This window comes from Ornithorhynchus anatinus, chromosome 18 (assembly GCF_004115215.2).
Source record: "Ornithorhynchus anatinus isolate Pmale09 chromosome 18, mOrnAna1.pri.v4, whole genome shotgun sequence".
Taxonomy (NCBI): Eukaryota; Metazoa; Chordata; class Mammalia; order Monotremata; family Ornithorhynchidae; genus Ornithorhynchus; species Ornithorhynchus anatinus.
In genome coordinates this window covers 13,934,397-13,955,680 of record NC_041745.1, presented here as the reverse complement: position 1 = coordinate 13,955,680, position 21,284 = coordinate 13,934,397, and the positions used below count along the sequence as shown (strand labels likewise).

Below are 21,284 nucleotides of genomic sequence, written 5' to 3'. Positions count from 1 at the left end.
TCCCCCTTCATATCCAACAGATTGCCACTCAGCCCATTTTCAAAGCCCTACTAAAATCAAACCTCTTTCCAGGAAGAATAATTTCTCATCTCCCCACCCTATTTTAGCTCCCTTTGACATCACATGCCCTTGAGTTAATACCCACTTAGGAACTCATCCTCCACAGCAGTTAGCTGGTAACCGATTGCCTCCTCTACCTGAAATTTATTTTAATGTCCACCTTCCCTACTGTATTGAAAGTTCCTTGAGGGCAGGGATCAGCCTCAGTTACCTCATCTGTAAAATGGGGTTTAAGACTGTGAGCCCCACGTGGGACAACCTGATTACCTTGTATTCCCCCCACCCCCAGTGCTTAGAACAGTTCCAGAAAAGTGCTTTGCACATAGTAAGTGCTTAACAAATGCCGTCATTATTATTATATCTATGTACTCTATGATACTCTCTCAAAAGTTGAGAACAGTGTACTGCCCATAGTTAGTGCTTGCTCATTCGTTCATTCATTCAATCGTATTTATTGAGTGCTTCTGTGCGCAGAGCACTGTACTAAGAATTTGGGAATTGCAGTTCAGCAACAAATAGAGACAATCCCTGCCCACAACCCGCTCACAGACTAGAAGGGGAGAGACAGAAAACCAAACAAGTAAACAGGCATCAGTAGCATCATTGTAAATAAATACAATTATATATATAATTAATAAAAATAAACAGAATTATAATTATACATACATGCACCAATGCTGTGGGGCGAGGCTGGGGGTAGAGCAAAGGGAATCAGTTGGGGTGATGGGGAGGGGAAGGAGAGCAGAGAAAGTCTGGGAAGGCCTCCTGGAGGAGGTGAGCTTTCATTAGGGCTTTGAAGGGGGAAAGTGTGCTAGTTTGGTGGATATGAGGAGGGAGGGCATTCCAGGACAGAGGTAAGATGTGGGCCAGGGGTCGACAGCAGGACGGGCCAGAACGAGGCTTTGTGAGAAGGCTAGTAGCAGAGGAGTGGTGTGTGCGGACTGGGTTGCAGAAGGAGAGAAGAGAGATGAGGTAAGAGGGGGCAAGGCGATGGAGAGCTTTGAAGCCAATAGTGAGGAGTTTTTGCTTGATATGGAGGTTGATAGGCAGCCACTGGAGATTTTTGAGGGCAGGGGTTCATGACTAGAACGTTTCTGTAGAAGGATAATCCGGGCAGCAGAGTGAAGTATAGACTGAAGCGGGGAGAGACAGGAGGTTGGGAGATCAGAAAAGATGCTGATGCAGTAATCCAGTTGTGATAGGATGAGTGATTGTAGTAACGCAGTAGCCATTTGGATGGAAAGGAAAGGACAGATCTTGGCGATGTTGTGAGGTGAGATGGGCAAGACTAGACCTGCCTTTCCTGGCTCCCAGTCCTCTGCTCCTTCCACGAGGCCAAGAGAGTGTTCAAAGACAGAGTGCACCCTGGACCAAGATGGGGGCAGTGCAGGAGAGGCAGGTGGTTCAGGAGCTCAGAGGAGAGGAAGAAATTCACATCTATATTATCTTCATTTCTTCTACCCAAGTTTGGAAACTACAGAGGCGTGGAATAGGGATGCAGATCCAGTTTTCCTCAAAATGCTCAATTTTGACCCAAACCCTGTCCTCCTCACCACTCTAGGTGGCACAGCCATCCTTTGTGTCTCACAAGTCCATAATCTTGGCATTATCCTTAACTCCTCTTTCTCATTCAATCCATCACTAAAGTCTGTTAATCCCACGTTCACAATGTTGCTAAAATCTGCCCTTTCCTCTCCATCCAAACTGCTGCTAAGTTAATGGGATCACTCATCCTATGCCACCTGGATTATTGCATCAGCCTCCTTGCTGACCTCCCAGCCTCCTGTCTCTCTCCACTCCAGTCCATACTTCACTCTGCTGTCTGGATCATTTTTCCACAAAAACTTTCAGGACATGTTTCCCCACCCTCCAAAAAACTCCAGTGGTTGCCCATCCACCTCCGCATCAAACAAAAATTCCTCACCATTGGTTTTAAGGCAGTCCACTACCTTGCCCCCACCTACCTCACCTCGCTTCTCTCCTACAAATCCAGTCCGCACACCCCGCTCCTCTAGTGCTAACCTTCTCACTGTGCCTTGGTCTCTTCTTTATGACCACCAACCCCTTGGCCACATTCTCCTCTGGCTTGGAACACCCTCCCTTCCTCAGATCTGATAGATAATTCCTCTCCCCTGTTTCAAAGGGTTATTGAAAGCACATCGCCTACAAGAGGACTTCCCTTTCCTCTTCTCCCACTCCCTTCTGTGTCACCCTGATTTGCTCTCTTTGTTCTTCCCCTGTCTCAGCCCCACAACATTACATATCTGTAATTTATTTATATTAATATCTGTCTTCCTCCATCCTGTACTAGGCTGTAAGTTTGTTGTGGGCAGGGAATGTGTCTGTTTATTGTTGTGTTGTACTCTCCCAAGCGTTTAGTACAGTGCTGTTTACACTGTAAGCGCTCATCAAATATGTTTGAATGAATGAATCAATAAGATCCACCCTTTCCCCTCCATCCAAACTGCTAAGAAATTAATCCAAGCATATACCCTATCCCACCATAATTAATGCTTCAGCCCTCTTGCTGATCTCCCTGTCTCCTGCCTCTTCCCAGTTCAGTCCATACTTCATTCTGCTGTCTGCATCTTTTTTCTTCAAAAACATTCAATCCATTTTTCCCAATTCCTAAAGAACCTTCAGTGGTTGTCTATCCACCACATATTTTTTTGGGGGGGTCATATTCGTTAAGTGCCTACTTTGTGCCAGACACTATTCTGAGCACTTGGGTAAGATACAAGATAGTTTTAATCCCCGTTTTGCAGATGAGGTAACGTGAGGCATAGAGAAGTTAAGTGACTTTCCCAAGGTCACACAGCAAACCAGTGGTGGAGCCAGGATTAAAACCCAAGTCCTTCTCACTCCCAGGCCCATATTCTGTCCATTAGGCCACAATGCTTTGAACTGAAGTACATCAAACTGAAGCCTATCAGTTTCACATCAAACTAAAGCTCACTATCTGTGACTTTGAAGCACTCGATCACCTTCTTGATTCCATACGGAGTTTGAAGTCTAAGGGAGAGCTAGTGTTTGAAACTCAATCTACAGATAAGGAAACTAAGGCACAGAGATGTTAGGTTACTTGCCCAATGTAACACAGCAGGCAAGTGGCAGATCCAGAGTTAGACCACAGTTCCCTTCACTCTCTTTCCTGTGCGTTTCCCATTAAGCCACTTCTATATTGATGACCCTGGATTAGAACTGAGCTCATTCTCTTTTCAGGTTTTCTGTAGCTTAGTAATTATAATAATTTTGGTACTTGCCAAGTCCTTACTATGTGCCAGGCATTGTACTTAGCGCTGGGATGGATTCAAGCAGATCGGGCTGGCCACAGTCCCTGTCCCAAGTGGGGCTCACAGTCTCAGTCCCCACTTTCTAGATCAGTTTCACATTAAACTAAGACTCCTTACCATCAACTTGAAGGCACTCAAATCACCTTCCTCCCTCCTTCCTTACCTCTCTGATTTCCTACTACAACCCAACCTGCACACTTCGCTCTTCTAACGCTAACCTACTCACTGTACCTCGATCTCATCTGTCTCACTCTTTACTCCTCGCCTATAACCTGCCTCTGGCCTACAACTCCCTCCCCACTTCACTCTCCCCACCTTCAAATCCTTCTTAAAAGCACATCGCCTCGAGGCCTTCCCGACTAAACTTTCATTTCCTCTTAACCCCCTCCCTCCTGCATCATCTTTACATCTGGATTTGTACCTTTTATTGACCCCCACCCTCAGGTCCACAGCATTTATGTATATATCCATAATTTTTTAATTCATAGTAATGTCTGTCTACCCCTCTAGACTTAAGCCCACTGTGGGCAAGGAACATGCCTTCCAACTGTTATATTGTCCTGTCCCAAGTGTTTAATATAGCGCTATGCACACACTAAACATTCAGTAAATAGGTTTGATTGATTCATTTGTGGGGAAGGATCTGCAACGCACAGTGAATAGGGCTATCTGATTTCTAATCCCAGCATTGTGTGACCTTAGGCAAGTCACATATCTCTCTGTGCCTCAGTTCCTTTATCTGTAAGATGGGGATTGGAACTCGGCAGCAGTGTGGCCTAGTGGATCAACCATGGGCCTGGGAGCCAGAGTACCTGGGTTCCGATTCCAGGGCCACCACTTTCCTGCTGTGTGACCTTGGGGAAGTCACTTACCTTCTCTGTGCCCTAGTTTCCATAACTGTAAAATAGAGACTCAATAGCTGTTCTTCCTCCTACTTAGGCTATGGGGCAGACCTGTATCTGGCCAGACTAACTTGTATCTACCCCAGTGCTTAACAAATGCCATAAAGAAAATATAAAATTGTCCTCCCTTCCTTTTAAATAATCAGTCTTGTGTGGGACAGAGACTATGTCCAGTCCGATTATCCTGTGTCTTTTGTATCTATTCCAGTGCTTTTGATAATATATATATATATATATATAAGCACATAGTAAGGGCTTAACAAATACCACTATTATCATTATGATTATTTTTGTTATTATCCTGATTTCTCACCATCCCGTCTCCTGACCCTAAACAAAATACCCCCAAAATCGCGTTACTGTCTGTGGAGCTTAAGAGTTGTTTTGAATTTTCATTCACTTCTGCTTTTTGGCTCCTTGCCCAGTCAGAAGTTATTACTTGGTGTGAAGGCAGGAGAGATTCTTTTGTGAAAATCTGGACTTAGGATTTCTCAGCGACATATTACAGGGTCTGTTGGAACAGAAGGTTGATCGTAATGGACAAAACAAAAAAACAAGTGTTTTTTGTGGTGTTGTTGCTGGTTTTTTTCATTTTTAACAGTAAAGCTCAGATTTTCCAAGTCTCTGTGGAATCCTTGTTTGTTCAGTAAGCACGAAGAGCTTCCAATCATTTGGCTGTAACCAGAGGAGTTCTAATGGACTCTCAGTGGTGATTTTAAATTCTCCAAATGAAGCAAGATGATTTCTGGAGGAAATTTGAGTGCAATATCAGAGGCTGCTCTCCAAATTGAATGTGTTGAAAAAAAAAACCAAACTACTATTACTCTGAAAATGGGTCAGAAAACAAGAGGTCTTTGTAATGGATACAGTAATAAAGGGTCTTCCCATCTGGGACCAGTAGATTATTCCAGGATTTGAAAGACTTAATATGAACATACATATCCCACACTAGACTGTAAGCTCCTTGAAGGTAAGGCTCTAACAGCTCTCTTGCATTGTACCCTCCCAAGTGTTTAGAGCACTCTAGTGCTCGGCACACAGTAAGCACTCAATAAATATCATTGATTAATTGATAATTATTTTCCTTTTGTCCCCAAACATTTTTACTTTCATAGCCTTCCAAACCATTTTCAAAGATTCAATTGTATTCAGTTCCAAACTCTACAACAGCCACTCTCAAGGCCTCTCCCTCTCTTACTCTACAATTTCTCCCCACTCCCTTTATCAGTACTTCAAGGGAGAGAAAACTTTTTTACCTTTAGGCAAATAAACTCAGGCAGGAGATAAATGAGTAGATATCACCTAGCCTGAAAATATCCTCGCTTCACCCCCTCCCACTCAATCTCCCTCTTTTAATTCCTGTTCAAGTCCCTTGAATGAGTTGCTTACACCTGCTGGCTTTACCTTCTCTCCAATTCTCTCCTCGGCCAGCAGTCTGGCTTCCGACCCCTCCACCCCATGGAAACAGCTTTCTCCAAGGTCACCATTGATCTCCTTCTTGCCAAAACCAGTGACCTCTACTTCATCCTAATCCTCCACTTCTCAGTAACCTTTGTCACCGGGGACCTCACCCTCCTCCCGGAAGCACTAATCTTGGCTTCACTGAGGTCCTGTCCTTGTTAATAACAATAATAGTAATAATGATGGCATTTGTTAAACGTTTACTATGTGTCAAGCACTGTTCTAAGCTCTGGATCTCCTACCTCTATGGCCAGTCCTTTTTGGTCTCTTTCACTGCTCATCCTCTGCCTCCCACCCCCTAACTGTGGGAGTCCCTCAAAGCCAACACTTGGAACAGGGCTTGACGCAAAGTAAGGGCTTAATGATTACCGTATTTTTTAAAATTGTGTTTTTTTTATATTATTACTATGTCTTTTGTTAAGAGCTTACTAAAGGGCTGGAGTATGTACAGCTAATCAGGTCGGACACAGTCCCTGGCCCTCATGGGGTTCACAGTCCAAGTAAGAGGGAGGTCAGGTATTAGATTCCCATTTTAAAGTTGAGAAAGTTGAGGCACAGAGAAGTTAAGTGACTTACCCAAGATCACACAGCAGGCAAATGCCAGAGCCAGATTGGACTCGGTGCTTATTTATCAAATTATGGTAATTATGGTAATTGTTGTATTGTGTTTTGGTCTGAAGCTACATCAGTATTCTGTACCCCTCTGACAACTCTTGCCAGCCCCAGGATATTCTCTAGATGTTTCCATCGTCCTTCCAATATATCTGTTTCAGGAATCTCCTTGTGCATCAACGATTGTGGAGATGGCCAGTGTGTAAACTCACCCTGCTGCTGACATCTCGTAGGGTTCAAAATCCATCACTGTGAGAATCTTGGTGAAAGAAGAAAATTTATCCCCTTCACTTGCTTCTGCTCCCTGTTCAAGGACGACACCCAAGAAAGTTAGCGCTGTAACAACACTTATCCTTTCTCCTATTCCCTTCTCTTCGGAATTAATAGCAATGTTATTCAGTAATCACTTACTTTGTGCCAAGAATGCTATTAAATGCTGGGGTAGATACCATATAAGCAGGTTGGACCCGATCCTTGTTCAGTACAAATCTTGGGCTCTCAAGGAGAACAAGGATTTGAAAGCCATTTTAAAGATTATGAAACTGAGGCACAGATATGTTAAGTGACTTGCTCATTCTCACACAGCAGGTAAGAGTCAGATTCAGGGTTGGAATACAGGTCCCTTCACTCCCTTACCTGTGGGCTTCCCATTAGGGCACTTCCATATTGGTGACCCTGGATTAGAACTGAGCTCGTTCTCTTTTCAGACTTTCTGTAGTCTAAAAATAGTAATAATAACTTTGGTATTTGTGAAGTGCTTACTCTATGCCAGGTACTGTGTTAAGCACTACGGTGGATACAAGCAAATCAGGGACACAGTCTCCATCCAGAGTGGGATGTCACAGTCTCAATCCCCATTTTACAGATGAGGTAACTGAGGTACAGAGAAGTGAAGTCACACACCAGACAAGTGGTGGAGACAGGATTAGAACACATGACCTTCTGACTCCCAGGCCCACGCTCTAATCAGCAAATCAGGGACACAGTCTCCGTCCAGAGTAAGGTGTCACAGTGTCAATCCCCATATTACAGATGAGGTAACTGAGGTACAGAGAAGTGAAGTCACACACCAGACAAGTGGTGGAGACAGGATTAGAACACATGACCTTCTGACTCCCAGGTCCACACTGTAATCACTCTGCCATTCTGCGTCTCGTCTTTGGACATAGTTTAGCTACCCCTAATCTGCTCTAACCCTTGGAGAAATACCAATATGAGGTGAATCAGATTGATCTCCTTTAATTGGGAGAATGTGGAGCACTGCCTGACTTAGAAAAAGCTGTTCTTCATTTCTGTCAGCTTCACTCTCCGGGGTAAATATCAGAATTCAGGACACGCCGGGCTTTGCACTTGTGTGAGATCCTGAAACTAAAGAACAGCGGGAAAAGAATGGAAAGCTGGATGCTTCAGTTTGCTGTCCTTCGGCGCTTTGCAGAGATTTCCTGAGTCCGGATCTCTTCCACCTGGGGCCTTCCCAGGGAAAGTCTTGGCTCCTGCCAAGTTTGGCATTAAGAATTGGGCTCCTGACAGTGTGAGGGTGAATGAATCTGTGCATTTTAACTCAGAATTACATGGCGTGCTTTTCTCAGTTGGACAGCTGCTCTCTTTGCTGAAGCATGAAAGCATATTTAGGCAGATTGACAATCTATTATCTAGCAGCTCCTGGGAAAAATCCTGAGGGCTTCCTCCAGCTAGTAGGGAAAAGCTCTGCATTATGGAAGGACTCTGAAGAATTCTTCTGATCATCACCATCATATCATCGTCATAGATTTGGAATTAGTTAAGCAGAGTGGCCTAATGGAAAGACCATGGGGCTGCAAGTCAGAGGATGGAGGTTCTAATCCTGGCTCTGCCATGTGTCTGCTCTGTGACCTTGGGTAAGTCACTTAACTTCTGTGTGCCTCCATTCCCTCATCTGTAAAATGGGGATTAGACCGTGAGTTCCCTGAAGGACAGGGACTATGTCCAACCTGATTATCTTGTATCTACCCCAGCGCTTAGAACAGTGCTTAGCAGATAGTAAGCATTTAACAAATATTACAATTATTATTATTTTTATTATTAGGGCCAAGCCCTGAAGTAGATATAATACAAGCCTAAGCGCTGGGGTAGATACAATACAATCGGATCAGACGCAGTCCCTACCTATCCCTGGGAAGCAGCGTGGCTCAGTGGAAAGAGCCCGGGTTTGGGAGTCAGAGGTCGTGGGTTCTAAACCCGGCTCTGCCACTTGTCAGCTGGGTGACTTTGGGCAAGTCTGGGCCTCAGTTCCCTCAAGTGTAAAATGGGGATGAAGACTGTGAGCCCCACGTGGGACAACCTGATGACCTTGTATCCTCCCCAGTGCTTAGAACAATGCTTTACACATAGTAAGCACTTAACAAATGCCATCATTATTATTATATAGTAAGCATTTAACCAATGCCATAATTTTAGTTAGTTCTGGAGCACAGGAACACACACCTTACTCGGTTAGAGTCTCTCCAAGACTGGCCTTCTTGATTCAGCTTTTAACTTCCTTGTCTATCATTGCATCTTTGGTCAGTTTACTGGTTAAGGAATATAATTCTATGACAGCTTTAAGTTCTGAGTAGTCAGTAAAACTCTTCTGTTGAGGGTACGGCTTCCCCAGGAAACGCTCATACAGTCCTTTGGTTTTCTTTAGACGTATTATTAGCCTATTATTCTTGACTGATTTGGCAAAGCGATTTACTGTCACGTATAACAGACACATTCCCTGCCCCAGTCTAACTCTAAGAGGGAGGGAGAACGGATATTGAATCCCCATTTTACAGAGGAGGAAATTGAAACACGCAAAAATTAAGCCATTCGCCCAGGTGGCAGAGCCGAAATTTGAACGGACTCCCAGGGCCTTGGTCTTCCCACTAGACCATGCTGCTCACATATATAAAAATATTTAGAAGTAGTAGAATCAGAATAAATAAATTGAATGTGCGATCAAATAGACAGATATTCACAAGTTCTGAGGAAAATTAATACAGAAATACTTGAAACAGCAGATTGGTTGCTATGATCTGGGGTTGAGATAATTTGTCGGAGAAGGCTTGGTGGAAGAGGTAAGATTTTTTCAAGGGTTTTGAAGGTGGGAAGGGCTGAAGACTGGGAGATTTGGAGAGGATTAGAATTCCAGGCCAGGTGGAAAGTTCCAGGCAGGTGTACACTCATATGTGTTCAGGATTCATCCCCCAGTGATTCTCTCTAAGGCCTTGGTGAGTCTCAAAGCTTGTTGTGTTGGAAGCTGAAGCATGTTCTCAGCACTAAATACAAGTCACTTTTTGCCCCCTTGTTACGGTCGCAGAGAACGAATCGAAGAGAACCAGACCCACTGTGCTCCCATGCTCCCTTGCTTTACCCCACAGGTGATGGAAAATGGGTGGCACAAGGAACCCCTGGCTCTTACGGGAATAACTGTGATAGCTGCGCGAGTCTCATTTCAGCCAAATTTTCTAAGCATGATCCAGAGTCCAGGGCTACTGATGGTGTCAAATGCTTTGGTAAACTCTAGGCAAACCATATTCCGGTCTTGGTCTCCTGCCCGGGGCCATTCTGGTCCTCATCTTGCTTCTGTTAGAGTTCAGCCAACAGTTGTTCTTCAGCAACTGATCCAGGGGTATTCTGCCGTTGCTGGGATCTTTCTGCATTGCCCGGTCGTGAGACGCCTTCCTGTCTGCCACAGTCTGATTTTTCATCTTTCTTCCTGAAGGTGGTTAAGATGGTGGCGCCTTTGAGATACTGTGGCATTTCCTCTGTGGTCTGTATCCTGAGGGAGAGCTCGTGTAAGGTTTAAGCGGGTTGTCAATCAGTCAATCGATAGTATTAATCTAGTGCTTACTGGGTGCGGAGCCCCGAGGAAGAGCTTGGGTAAAGGTTTAAGTAAGTTCAATCAGTCGATGGTATTTATTGAGCACTTACTCTGTGCAGAGCACTGTTCTAAGCTCATGGGCGAGTACAATATAACAGAGTTGGTAGAAATATGCCTTGCCTTACAACGAGCTCACAGTCTAGAGGAGAAGATGGACGTTAATATGAAGAAATTCCAGATATGTGGTGTCTCTTCTGTGTTTGTAGATTTCAGTGGCTTTGCCATCAGGTCCAGGTGCTCTGCTATGTTTCATGACTCTGCAGTGGAGACTTCCTCTCAAATTGGGACACCTCTTGAGAGATCATTCTACTGGTGTCCTAGAGCCTTTCTACAAATCCTCTTTGGGAAAAAGGAATCAGAAGGATGCCTTATCAGAGTATCTTCATTAGCAAGTATTTCTACTTTTTCTAAAAGAACATGTTTAGAATCTTGAGCATCTCTGCCTAACATTACCACTTTAATGCCATCTAAATCGCCAGAGACCCAGTTCTAAGTAGCTGAAGATCACCTAGGATTGTTCCTTGAAATGTGCTGCATTTCAGACTTCAGTACATTTCATATTTTTAACACATAAAAAGCCAGGATTGGCAAGGGATAACATTGGGGCTCCTTTCTGACATTTTTGCGTTCTGATTTGTGACTTTGACATTCAAGTTCTCTTATCTTCGGCAGCAGCATATGATTTAAAAGACCAAATCTATTTAAAATAACCAACAGAGGGTAGCGTGTGCATTCAGGCGTAGAGAGTCCCAAACTGATCTCCTTCTCTTGAGAAAATGGCTTTTCCCCCCAGGGTAGATCAGCCCTACCTGGATGTTGCTATAATAAAATAGGCAGAGTGAGATTAGGAGCCTAAAATATTGCCCCTGAGGGGAATTCCAGTCTGAATTTACCAGAAAGGCAGACTCTATGGTAGCTGGTGGTCTGGAGACGTATCTTGCTTCAGTTACGTGTGTTCAAGAAACATTCTGGAGGATCCGGTCAGGCAGCAGGCCCAGTGGGGGACTTCCTTAACGTAACGGAGGATCTTTCTTTACCTTTGCTTATCAAGGGCCAGGTAATGCAGTTGCATCGACTTCATTCATTCAGTAGTATTTATTGAGTGCTTACTATGTGCAGAGTCCTGTACTAAACGCTTGGAATGTACAGTATGGCAACATATAGAGACAATCCCTGCCGAAAAATGGGCTCTTCCCTCAGTGCACTTGGCCATTCATAGCTATCGACTTGCTGTAGCTTCAGGAATGTGTTGGAAGGAAGAACCATTCATTTGGTCATATTTATTGAGTGCCTACTATATGCAGAGCACTGTACTGAGCAGTTGGGAGAGTACAGTACAACAATAAACAGGCACATTCCCCAGCTTCCAGTCGAGAGGGGGAGACAGACATCAATATAAATAAATAAATTCCAGATATGTTTGTAAGTGCTGTGGAGCTGGGAGGGGGAACAAGTCAGGGTGATGGAGAAGGGAGTGGGAGAAGAGGAAAGTAGGTCTTAGTCAGGGGAGGCCTCTTGGAGGAGCTGTGCCTTCAATAAGGCTTCGAAGCAGGGGGAGAGTGATTAAGATCTTGCATTGCTCCAATTAGTCTGGGTCTCCAGCCCCCAGGACTGCTGACTTTCTCTCTTCCAAGGGGATGAAGTAGAATGTCACATCCCATCAACAAGCTTCCAGAGCAGATTAGGCCAATCTCAAAAAAATAACAATAAAAAAATGCAGCACTTTCTTCCATCGTGTGTCGTGACGTGATCTGGCTCTTGCTGAGTTTCCCAGGGTTGGGGGAGGGAGATGTGATTGACATACATCTAAATCAGTAGACACTGGGGAGGTGATATAGACTGGTGAGCCTGTTAGAGCCGTTGTGTCCTAAAAAGTATCTGGCATTTTACTTCTGTGCTTTGTCCTATTGCTAGTTTAGGCAGCGTTAACTCAGTGAGATGCCCAAGATTTCAGGCCTGCTGGCCTCCTCCCTCAGGCAGCACCTCTGAAGGGACTGAAGGGCCTCGTCAGTGGATACCAGTGGGTTTGCATTTATCAATTTATCTGAAGTGGATTGATTTAGAATTTCCATCTCTAAGTCTCCCTACCATCCTTCGAGATAATCCTTATCGCGTTCAGAGATCGAGTCTGGCCTAGACTTAATCCGTTTCATGGTGTAGGCGGCCCTGCCTTGTTAATTCTCGGGAAGGACAACAGTCTGATCTCAGTGCCACCTTACCTTACCAAAAAAAAAAAAGAGCTGGGCTCTGCAAATCTGTCTTTAGCACAGTGAATCCCCAAGAAAATTGAACTGTGGTCCCATATCCTGCCATTCCCACATTTTGAGGTGCGTTTTTTTATCAATTGGGCCGTGATTACATCTGCCCTGATGACATAGCTCAGACACCACAGCCCCAGGATGCTAAAAGCTGCTGGAAGAACCTTTAAAGAAAAATAATAGCAATTGTGGGCTTTTTTTGAGAGGTGGAGTGTAAGGATCAATATAATACAATGAGATCAGACACAGTCCGTTCCCCACTTGGGGCTCACAGTCCAAGAACAAGTATTCACTCCCCATTTTACAGATAAACTGAGGCACAGAGAGTTGTCCTAGGCCACACAACAGGTTAGTGGCAGAATCGGGACTGGAATCTAGATCTCCTGACTCCCAGCCCTGTTTTAGTTCATCAGTCCGTCAGTCATATTTATTGAGCGCTTACTGTGTGCAGTACACTCTAAGAGGTGTTTGGAAGAGAAGAATATAGCAATAAACGGACACATTCCCTCCCCACAATGAGCTTACAGTATAGAGGGGTTTCTTTCCACTAGACCATGACGCTTCTTCGTAGACACCAAAGACTGACACAGCTCAGTGAAAAGAGCCCGGGCTTGGGAGTCAGAGGTCATGGCTCCCCCCTTTTTCCCTCTGCTCCCTCTACCTCCACCCCTTCACCTCTCTGCAGCTAAACCCTCTTCTCCCCCCTTTCCCTCTCCTCCTCCTCCTCTCCCATCCCACCCCCTCAGCACTGTACTCGTCCGCTCAACTGTATATATCTTCATCACCCTATTTATTTTGTTTAATGAGAAGTACATCACCCTGATTCTATTTATTTGCCATTTTTTTTATGAGATGTTCTTCCCCTTGACTCTATTTATTGCCATTGTTCTTGTCTGCCTGTCTCCCCCGATTAGACTGTAAACCCGTCAAAGGGCAGGGACTGTCTCTATCTGTTGCCAATTTGTACATTCCAAGCACTTAGTACAGTGCTGTGCACATAGTAAGCACTCAATAAATACTATTGAATGAATGAATGAATGAATGAATGGGTTCTAATCCTGACTCTGCCACTTGTCAGCTGTGTGACTTTGGGCAGGTCACTTAACTTCTCTGGGCCTCAGTTCCCTCATCTGTAAAATGGGGATTAAGACCGTGAGCCCCACATGGGACAACCTGATCACCTTGTATCTCCCCCAGAGCTTAGAACAGCGCTTTTCACATAGTAACCGCTTAACAAATACCACCATTATTATTAATTTTCAAAAGGAAAGGGACTCCCAGTAACTACATGTTCTGGAGAGAGGCAGGAAGTCCATAGCCTCAGTTACATTTTTTTGGATACACCTGGGATACTGGTAGTGTAACTGTACTGGGGCGAGAGGGGTTGGTGTCATATACCCTGGGAGACTAGCCGACCATGTGGGATGCAGGCCGGACATGCTGAAATGAATCTTCCCATTGGTTTCCAGTTGGAGGTACTTAAAATCCAAGGGACATCGCAGAGATTAAGGGTGGGAAGTGAAGCAAACGCTGAATGTAGTAGGAGGAGAAGGAGGAGGACGAAGAGGTGGCAGAGGAGGAGGAACGGTATTTATTAAGTGCTTACGTTGTGCACAACGTGTCAAGCAGAATGGTCTGTTGGCAAGAGCACTAGAGGACGTGGGTTCTAATCCCGGCTCCGCTACTTGTCCGCTGTCTGGCCTTGGGTAAGTCACTTAACTTCTCTGTGCCTCAGTTCCCTCTTCTGTCAAATGGGGATTAAGGCTGTGAGCCCCACGTGGGACAACCGGTTTATCTTGTATCTACCCCAATGCTTGGCACACAGTAAGCGCTTAACAAATAACATTATTATTATTACTAAGCACTAGGAAAAATGAACAGGTGGACTTTAGACACAGTCCCTGGCTTTCAAGGGCTTCACAATCTCAGAATCAAGGAGGGCAGAGGGGAGAGGTGACAGGTAGGGAAGAAGCATGAAACAATAGAAACACAAGACAATAGAGAAGACAAGGACAGCAATCTATACAAAGGGGATAAATCCCTGAAGCTAGAGGAAAAGGGTTTCGGCCTCTCAGCGGCTCAAGACTCCAGCAGACCCATTGCAGTCATAGTTCTAGCCATTAGCCAGAATTCCCAATTTCGAGAATGTAGAGGCCCCTACATGCAGAGGGAAGGAGGAGCCGATGGAAGATTTGGTGGCGTTTGTTAATGTTGTTAATGGAAGGTGCCCATTAAGGTGCGATGTGGACAAAATAGGATATGATGCTGAGAAGACTATATCTATATTCTGTTTGCTGGCCCCAGACCATGCTTGATTTCCCAGTAAAGATGCGGTGATTGGTACAGGGAGAAGCAGAGTGGCTTAGTGGATAGAGCATGACCCTAGGAGTCAGAAGGACCTGGGTTCTAATCCTGGCTTCACCACATGTTGCTTGGGCAAGTCACTTCTCTGGGCCTCATTTGACTCATCCGTAAAATGAGGATTAAGACTCTGAGCCCCATGCGGGATGTGGACCATGTTCAACCTGATTATCTTGTATCTCCCCTGGGGCTTAGAACAGTGCTAGACACATACGAAGCACTTTACAAGTATCATTATTATTATTATTATTATTACAGCAGGTCTGAGTGTCACACTCAAGGCATCTGCAGCTGAGAAGGTCACAGAATGACCATACCTGGTCTCCCCATGGAAATGCCAGTGAACTGTATGGGTACTCACTGTAAGCCCTCTAAATTCGTCTCATACAAATGGAATATTCCGGAAAAAAGAGCCAAACAAAATATAATTTCTCACAGGAAATAATGAGTACCCCAAATGCAAGGAATTGGCCAAAACAATATGAATGAAGAATCAGCGATCACAACACAATAAATATAGTTTGTCTGATCAGATAGCGTCAGGTACATTTTATGGACATGTGGAAATACTTAGGTTTCGAAGTTTAGGATCTTTCACATCCCGTGCGGTGGAGAGTCAACTTGTGTGAACGTACTAGAGTTCTGTCATTATCTATGCTACGTAGATCTGCCGTCATCTAATGTTAAGTTGAAATGGGTTGCAGTCACTATATTCGGTGTGGTTCAGAGGTTGAGGGGGAGAGGACGAGAAATCTTTAAGCCAAGATAAACTTTGTCGCCTGAGAGAGCTGAGAATGAGAGAGAGCCGTACGAGATATCAAAAATGGAGTGGTTCTAGAGAGCGCTGTAATGAGAGAGAGCTGTACAGAGGATGCAACTGTCTCAACTGTCCCAAAGGTTTGCTGCTGAGAGGGCACACAACCATAGATGGTCTTGTCTTATGCTGCGAGTCATCTCTTACCCCTAGCGACTCCATCCATGGACACGTCTCTCCCAGGATGCCCCATCTCCATCAGCATTCATTCTGGTAGTGGATCCATAGAGTTTTCTTGGTAAAAATGCACAAGTGGTTTATCATTACCTTCCTCCGCCGAGTAAACCTGAATCTCCGCCCTCAACTCTCTCCCGTGCCGTCACTGCCCAGCCCAGGTGAGTTTTGACTTGTAGCAGATTGCTTTCTGCTCGCTAGTCGCTGCCCAAGCTAGAAATGGAAAGGGTAGGCTTCTGCTTGCCTCTCCCTCCCGTAGCCGAGACTGGCAGAGGACTGGAAACTCTCCAGGTGTGATCCTGAGAGGGGAACAACCTCCCTAGGTCTCATTTTCCCAGCCCTCCAATGACAATGGTATGATAATGTAAGCGCTTAGTACAGTTTGACTGGTTTAGAAGTGGAAGAAAGTTACCCCAAGCACCAGCGCTGTTCAAAGGGAAAACAAAATCAGGGAGGAGGCTGGGTTTCTTGTAACAGGTTGCAGTTTCACAGTGTTCTTTCCTTCCAGGCAATTGAAAGGATGTCCCTCAAGCCTTAACCCCTACTCGCACCTACTGAAAGAAGTTTAAAATTAATATAAATTCACGCACTAGTCCTGTGATGTATCCAGATCGCTCTACTCTGCTTCGGTTGTATGCGGAGGGCTACATGGGAAGTGGTGCGGTTTGGTGGATAGAGCATAGTCCTGGGAGTCAGAAGGACCCGGGCCTGTACCCCAACGAACCCTCTACATCGAATCGAAAAGGCCGGCGTATTCTTTGGAAGAGTGACAGGTTCTGTGGCAACAGAATGGAATTAGACTTCACACCAAACTAAGAGTCAGTAGAGCCGAAGTGCTGGCCAGTCCTACCCCAAGTCTTCAAGGTCTGGTCGTCCCTCATCCGATTCCTTGATCGGTTCCATCTTCATTATCTGTGGGCTTGGCTCAGCTCAGCATCAAGTGCCAAGCCAGGATCACAATTAGTGCAGTCCTGGAGTGGAGCAGGACCCTGAGGCTTGAATATTAATTACTAGTATTTATTGAGCTCCTCCTTTTGACTGAGCACTGTATTAAGCATTTGGGAGATTACAAGAGAATGAAAGACACTCTTCCTGCCCTCAAGGAGCTTACAGTCTAGCCAGGGGGACAGATATTATAGATGGGAGGAAGATGTAGAGCATAGTATGTTAAGTGCTGTGAGGAACTTGTGAATACTTGAGTGTTTAGGTGACACAGACGTGCTGAAATGGCAGTAGGAGGGAATGTATAGTGGGGAGATAAGTGATTAATTGAGAAAGACTCCCTGGAGGAGATGTGATTTTGGAAAGGGCCATGAAGATGGAAAGAGCAGTGGTCTGCAGGATGTGAATGAGGAGGGAGTTGGGGGCAGGACCAAGGCCATGAGCAAGGCGTGGGAGAGATGAGATCAAAGCACAGGGAGTGGGCTAAGTTTGAGAGAAATGAGGAGGAAAAAAGCCATGAGAATGGAGGGAGTGTTTTAAGAATGCATTGAATCCAAACCTCAGACAATTCTGCCTTTCACCTGGGAGACAAATGACACAACATGGCACACTAAAGGCACCATGAACCCTGTGCGGGAGAGGAACTGTTTAAATACCCATTCTTCGTCCCCCTTGGGTATTTTATCTTCACTTCACTTAGGAGTACACTGAGGCACAGAAAAATTAAGTCACTTCCTCAAGGTCACCCAGCAGGCAAGTGGCAGAGCAGGATTAGAACCCCGATCCTCCGATCCCAATCTTGTACCATTTCCACTAGACCACACTGCTTCTTGTGAATAAATGTACTGGGCAGTTAGACTGTGGGAGTAGGTGAAATGGCAAAAGACTGGGACAGCCAGACCCCTCACCTGCTCCCACACCTGCTCCTTGGAGGATATGGTTTGGGTTTCTTATTCAGGCTGCGTTTTGATGATTTCTCTGGGACACCCCTGCAGTGATACATTTTCCAGGAATCAAACTTTTAGCTGTTACGGTGATTCAGAGGCCATTTTCCAGGGCAACAGCAAATATTTAGTTTAATCCTGGAGCTTCTAAAACAATAGCCAGTCTAGGAGTTGATCTCAAGCATGGCTGCTGGAATCCTGACATCCTTAAAGTTCCCCTACTAAGATATGATCAACAAGATGCCTCTGATCAATCAATCCATCAGTGGTATTTACTGAGCACCTACTATGTACTAAGCACTTGGGGAGAATACAACAGAGTTGGCAGACATGTTCTCTTGCCCACAACAAACTTACAGTCTAGAGGGGTAAGGCAGATATTAATATAAATCAATAATTCATAATGTAGAATTTAAAGACATGTATGTAAGTACTGTGGGGTTGAGGATGGGGTGAATAGCAAATGCCCAAAGGTCATGGAAAACACAGAAGGGAGAGGGAGCTGAGGAAAAGAGGGTTTAATGGGGGAAGATTTCATGGAGAAGATGTGACCTTAAAAATGTTCACCTTTCACCTCCATAGCATTTATGTTCATATCAATCTACCAGTGGTATTTGATTATATTGTCAGTGATTCCAGGATATTTTCTCTCTGGTGAGCACGAGATGGTGTTGAGCACATTCACTGAGCAAAAGTTGACCGTTGTTGATTAGGGAAGCAGCATGGCCTGGTGGAAAGAGAACGGATCTGGGACTCAGAGGACCTGGGTTCTAATTCTGGTTCTGCCACTTATCTGCTATGTGACCTTGGGCAAGAAACTTCACTTCTCTGTGCCTTAGTTTCCTCATTTGTAAAATGGAGATGAGATGCCTCTTTCCCTCCTACTTAGACTATGAGCCCTATGTGGGACAGGAATCATGCCTGACCCGATTACTAAGCTCTGGGGAGATAAATGGCACAGTACATGGTAGATAGTAAGTTGTTAACGAATGGCACAATTATTTTGATTATAAATGTTATTTGAGAGTGCTGACCATATGTGGTCCAATGACTTTATTCCATATTTAGGAATTACTACCACTATCATCAGTTTCTCTAATAACAGTGTTGGTATTTGTTAAGCGCTTACTATGTGCCAAGCACCCATCTAAGCTCTGGGATAGATACAAGGTAATCAGGCTGTCCCACGTAGGGCTCACAGTCTTCATCCCCGTTTTACAGATGAGGTATCTGAGGCCCAGAGAAGTGAAGTGACTTGCCCAAGGTCACATAGCTGACAAGTGGTGGAGTCGGGATTAGAACCCATAACCTTCGGACTCCCAGGCCCGTGCTCTATCCACTAACCCAGGCTGCTTCTCTGTTGGTATTCCTATAATAAACCTATCCATATCTTTGTAGAATCATTCTTCATTGCAGATTGTCACACATGGAGCGTGTGTTCTTTGATGATAGCAAAGCAGTCATATTTAAATGATGAGCGTAGCGTCACTAGACGCTCACTTAAAACTCTGACTAGATTTGGAAAACCCCATACTAGTTGATAACAACCATTCTGAAGCGGGGAGACAAGGCCTTACCTAAAGAAGAGTGTCCAGACATCTATTTCTATGATCTGCCCTTCCCCTTGTAGTCTATTTTTGCTTAGCGCTCTGATAGTGACCCCCCTATCTGGAGTGGATGCTCTTCAGGGAGATAAATAAACAATGAAATAAATGGAATATGCCAATGTAGGCCTGAGGGCTAAGGGTTGGCGATGGGATGATGTGACCAGGAGGGCAGGCATCCTCCCTGGAGGAGGTAGCTTTTTAGGAGGGGTTCGACGGTGGGAAGAAATGAATTTTGATGGATTTGAAGGAGGATAGAGTTCCATGTAGGTGAAGGGCAGGAGAAGTGGATGAGAGATGGGAGAGTCGCAAGCTAAGTTCAGCTTGGAGGATAGTTGGGGAGGGGCAAATTGTGGGCTGTAACAAGTGAAGAGTGTCAAGGCTAGACAGAGAGAGGTGAGTCGAGAACCCGGAATCTGTGAGGTTCTGATGCAGAGAAAGATGGTTGGCCATTGCAGGTGTTTGAAGAAAGAAGGAATGCATGCAGAACATTGTTTCAGGAAATTACATTCCAGAACCCCTCCTCAAGGGTCTAGTGTCCTGAAAGCAGGGGATTGTGTGCTATCCTCCCCCTCCTCCCCACTTCAGTCCCCTTTCTCCTCTTCTAGACAGTGGAATCTTGAAGAGGAGCCTAAAGTAATAAGGACAGAGGAAATGGTTACAAGGGAAGTCCTGCCATCCTTCAGGGGCAGTTAGATGTTTTTAAGACAGATTGATTGGGCCACACTCAAAGATAACGACGTTCCTAGAATCAAATGAGCTTCCAGCTCAGAAATGCTTATTGCCTATCTGGGAATTGCTAAACCACCATCCCTCCTGTCTCACACGCAGACCTAAGTGGGCCTGTGACCTTGTAGATCAGATCTTGACCTCTAACACCTCCTTAGATGATAAAGTGAGAACCCAAATTCCTACCTAAGGTGATTAGTACGTTCATTATGACTCAAACACATTAAATTGTCCAGATTCCCTCAACGGGTGACCTGGGGAGATATGACTGGAAAAAGGGTGTCTTGGGATAACAGAAGACCTTTCTAGGCTAGCCAGGCCAAGGGCAGGCCAGTTGCTGCCCTTATGTGAATCACATGACCAGGTTTTCATGGCTGTTCTTCTTTTTGCTTCTGTCTTTCAGACTTGGCTTCCCAATGATGCTAGTTTCCTGCACTGTTGGAATGTGCTATCTCCTCGTGGCCCATGTGCTTGTTGGCTGGAACTCATAATTGCTGTCACAGAGTACCACACTGCTCCCCAGAGTGTTCCCAAATGACTCTTTGAGGATAAACGGGCTTCTTTGGGAGCGTCTTCATGGCCTCACCTCCATGAAGCCGTTTCTGGTCTTGCATCATGCTACCTTTTCAAAGAATTGGAAGTCTATCAGTGCCCTGCCCACATAGTTCACTGAAACACCATCCCAAGAGGAGAAAGATAAGCCCCAAGCACATATCCACCTGATCTTTGGGGAGAAGACACCACTTAGAACAGCAGATTTTCAGTTTGTTCATTTGTCTTCTTGGGTGTAACATTTCCTGTCAGAGTATTGACTACTTTGGTGCTTTAACCTACTTCAGATTTGTCCTGGGAAAGCTTTGTGGGTTTTAAGATAGCAATGTCTATGAACATAAAATAAATCACATACAGTGAGATATTTGGGTGCTGTGGCCAGCTGATAATTTACAAGGATTTACACTTTAAAACTACACTGTGACATTCCCTGTGATACTTTAGGGGAGAGCATTTGAAGGGAATTGTCCACGGTGGCCTATTGGACAGCGAAGTCTTCCGAATTACAATTATAATAATAATGGTACTAAGCATTTACTATGTGCCCGGCACTGTACTAAAGCACTGATATTCACCATTAGTTCTGTCAGTAAGAGACACAGAATCACCAAAGTGTAACAGGGTATCCGTTGATTCTGTGAACACCAAAAGCATGGGATCAATACAGTTAATCAAGATCGCCTCATCTAAGTCTG

At 44.9% G+C, this 21,284-nt stretch overlaps 1 protein-coding gene across 1 annotated transcript in view; it reads left to right on the top strand.

Annotated features, from left to right (window-relative positions):
* OCA2 (OCA2 melanosomal transmembrane protein) overlaps nucleotides 1-20,953 on the top strand; it is a 227,071-nt gene extending 206,118 nt beyond the window's left edge. Inside the window, exon 24 of the mRNA XM_039914722.1 lies at nucleotides 20,441-20,953. Coding sequence (XP_039770656.1) covers nucleotides 20,441-20,528 — 88 coding nt within the window. The 3' untranslated portion in view covers nucleotides 20,529-20,953. The remainder of the gene's footprint in view (nucleotides 1-20,440) is intronic.
* The last annotated feature ends 331 nt before the right edge of the window (nucleotides 20,954-21,284 follow it).